The 2,488-nt window shown below is 45.2% G+C and overlaps 1 protein-coding gene across 1 annotated transcript in view; it reads left to right on the forward strand.

Annotated features, from left to right (window-relative positions):
* The window catches only part of LOC107083739 (probable voltage-dependent N-type calcium channel subunit alpha-1B), a 270,890-nt gene that overhangs the window by 5,234 nt on the left and 263,168 nt on the right, over nucleotides 1-2,488 (forward strand). Inside the window, exon 3 of the mRNA XM_015373178.1 lies at nucleotides 1,450-1,743. Coding sequence (XP_015228664.1) covers nucleotides 1,450-1,743 — 294 coding nt within the window. The remainder of the gene's footprint in view (nucleotides 1-1,449; nucleotides 1,744-2,488) is intronic.

A 2,488-nucleotide genomic window follows, 5' to 3' on the forward strand; every position in this document is an offset into this window, starting at 1 on the left:
TCTCAAAATTCTGACTTTTTTCTCAGAATTCTGACTTTAATCTCAGAATTCTGAGAAAAAAGTCAGAATTCTGACTTTTTCCCCATGTTATACTGAAATAAAATAAAAAAAATCAGTTAACTTTTTTTTTTTTTCCAGTGGCCCTAATCCTGTTCCGTAGCATTGAGATAGGAGTTCATAGCATTAATATATATGATGCAAATATTAAGTATTTTTTCAACAGTTCAGCAGTCTGATGGCAATGGGGAAGAAACTGTTGCAGAATCTGCTGAACCTGAATCAAATGCTGAAGCCTCCTCTGAGGGCAGCAGGGAGAATAGTCCATGGTCGGGGTGTGAGGGGTCATAGTAGTATCACGCAAAGGATTGAGGGAAACCTTATACAGTTTACAGTTTTTGAAATTCCTGATTTATTTTCCTACCTCCTTCTTTACTGACAGCACTGATCATGACATTCATCTCTGGCCAGAGTCTCTATTAGTTTGATGTATTTTGATGCAGCCATCATGTTGTCAAGCAAGAAGGTGTGGGAATTATAATAAGGGAAAGATGTTGCTAAGCATCAAAGGAATTAAAATATTGATATAAAGAACTGTGCAGATATGATGATACATTGTATCAGAAAACTTCCATGTAAGGTCACATTTCTGCTGAATCACCAGCTGGATTCCATGGTTTATTATTAAAGGTTTTCAGTTTTGAAGCTTTTCTTTTAAAATGATTGCCAGAGGTGATCATAGCCATATTTCTTCTGCTTATTACGCTGGTAGGAACAGGAACAAAGGCTGATGTTTGAACCCGCGGGGTTTCTCCAAACTTCATTAGGTTTCTCCGGCTCTAATGAGCAGCGTCTGTGCGCTGCGCTCCCGTCAGCGATAGGCTCGCCCTGGTCACATGCGCGCGTCCTTACGCACCTCAGAGGAGTCGCTTTTCATCCAGCGAGCGATCAAACAGGAACCACAGGACCTCGGCTCCTTTGGGGATTTTTTGTTTGTTGTTTCTGATTTTTTTTTTGTGGCCGTTCCAGGCTTGGAGGGAAGAAGGAAGAACTGGGATTTTGTTTCCTTTTTGTTTTGGATTTTTGCTTCCCTCTTTGAGCTGAAGGGGAGGGTTTCAACTGGTGTTTAGACACGATGCTGTCAGGATTTGGAGCTGAGGGTTGGGTTTTCTCCACTTGAAGATCTCTCCTGATCTGGATGTAACAGCCTCAGTGAAAGTTTATTTTTGTGTAGGTTCCTTTGAGGATGAATAAATGGAAAGGATCAGGGTGAGGTGGTTAACAGTGAGGCCACCCGTGTTTCCTTTTCCATCCTCCAAACGCTGTCCTCTCTCCAATCTAAAACGCCAGGCAGTGGTTTTGGATGAAGCGTGCTTGAGGTGATGCGTCTCCCTTTCACTGCCACTGACACCTGCTTGGATTTCCCCTCTTGTCGGATCTGTACGTTTCCAGAATGGCTCGCTTCGCTGACGATCTACCCAGCCGCTATGGAGGGAGCACGGTCGGCGGAGGGAGAGGCGGACCGGGCGCCGGGAGAGGGGGCGCCCGGGGCGGCGGCGCAGGAGGCGCAGGCGGCGGCGGTGCCCAGAGGATGTACAAGCAGTCGATGGCTCAGAGAGCCCGAACCATGGCTATTTACAACCCGAACCCCGTCAAGCAGAACTGCTTCACTGTCAACCGATCCCTGTTCATCTTCCGAGAGGACAACCTCATCAGGAAGTATGCAAAGCGAATAACAGAGTGGCCATATCCTTCCTGAGCAGGTTGACAGTCACAGATTTCCTATTTAGACGCTTATTTATAGTTGGAGTTTGAACGACCACTTCCTTCTCCTCAGCCTCTGTTTTATATTCATTCCCTCTGGCTGCACCTGTCGCTCCTTATCTCTGTTTAACCTGACACAACAGTGTTTTGCTGAGCAGGTGAAAAGACCTCTTTATGTGTCCCTCTTTGCTTGATAAGTTCCCTTTGTCAGAATGTCACCTGCCAGGCTTCCCCGGCAGTTTTAGCTCACAATAATTTGATGATTCGACTGATTACGCGGCTTCGCGTTGGCAGGCAGGAGTAAAAGTCGGAGAAACAGCCTTTATCTGATCTCTCTTCATTCGTTTCTCCTCCAGGTATGTAGAAACGATGACAGGAAAGCGCAAAATGCATGTCAGTGACTTCAGCACCGCCCTAACCGAGTTGGCGTCCCTGTCCATGGTGCTGAACACGCCCACGCTGATGTTTATCCCTGTAAAAGATGTCCACAGAAAGCAGAACCTCCCCATGCTACCCATTAGCTTCTGAAACTAAGGAGGAGGAAAATATTGCAGGGAACTATCATTACACAGGGTTAAAAAGAGAAAAAACACCCGAACGGTTATTTTTAACAGCACTATTCTCAATAATAAAAGTTGCTTTTAAAGGAGAATTCCGGTTTTTAACACTTTTAGCCCATTTTCTGTAGTGTCCAGGATGAAATCGAATGATCGACACCAAAATTTTG

The sequence above is a fragment of the Cyprinodon variegatus genome, unplaced genomic scaffold, assembly GCF_000732505.1.
Source record: "Cyprinodon variegatus isolate N-32 unplaced genomic scaffold, C_variegatus-1.0 Scaffold82, whole genome shotgun sequence".
NCBI classification, from domain to species: domain Eukaryota; kingdom Metazoa; phylum Chordata; class Actinopteri; order Cyprinodontiformes; family Cyprinodontidae; genus Cyprinodon; species Cyprinodon variegatus.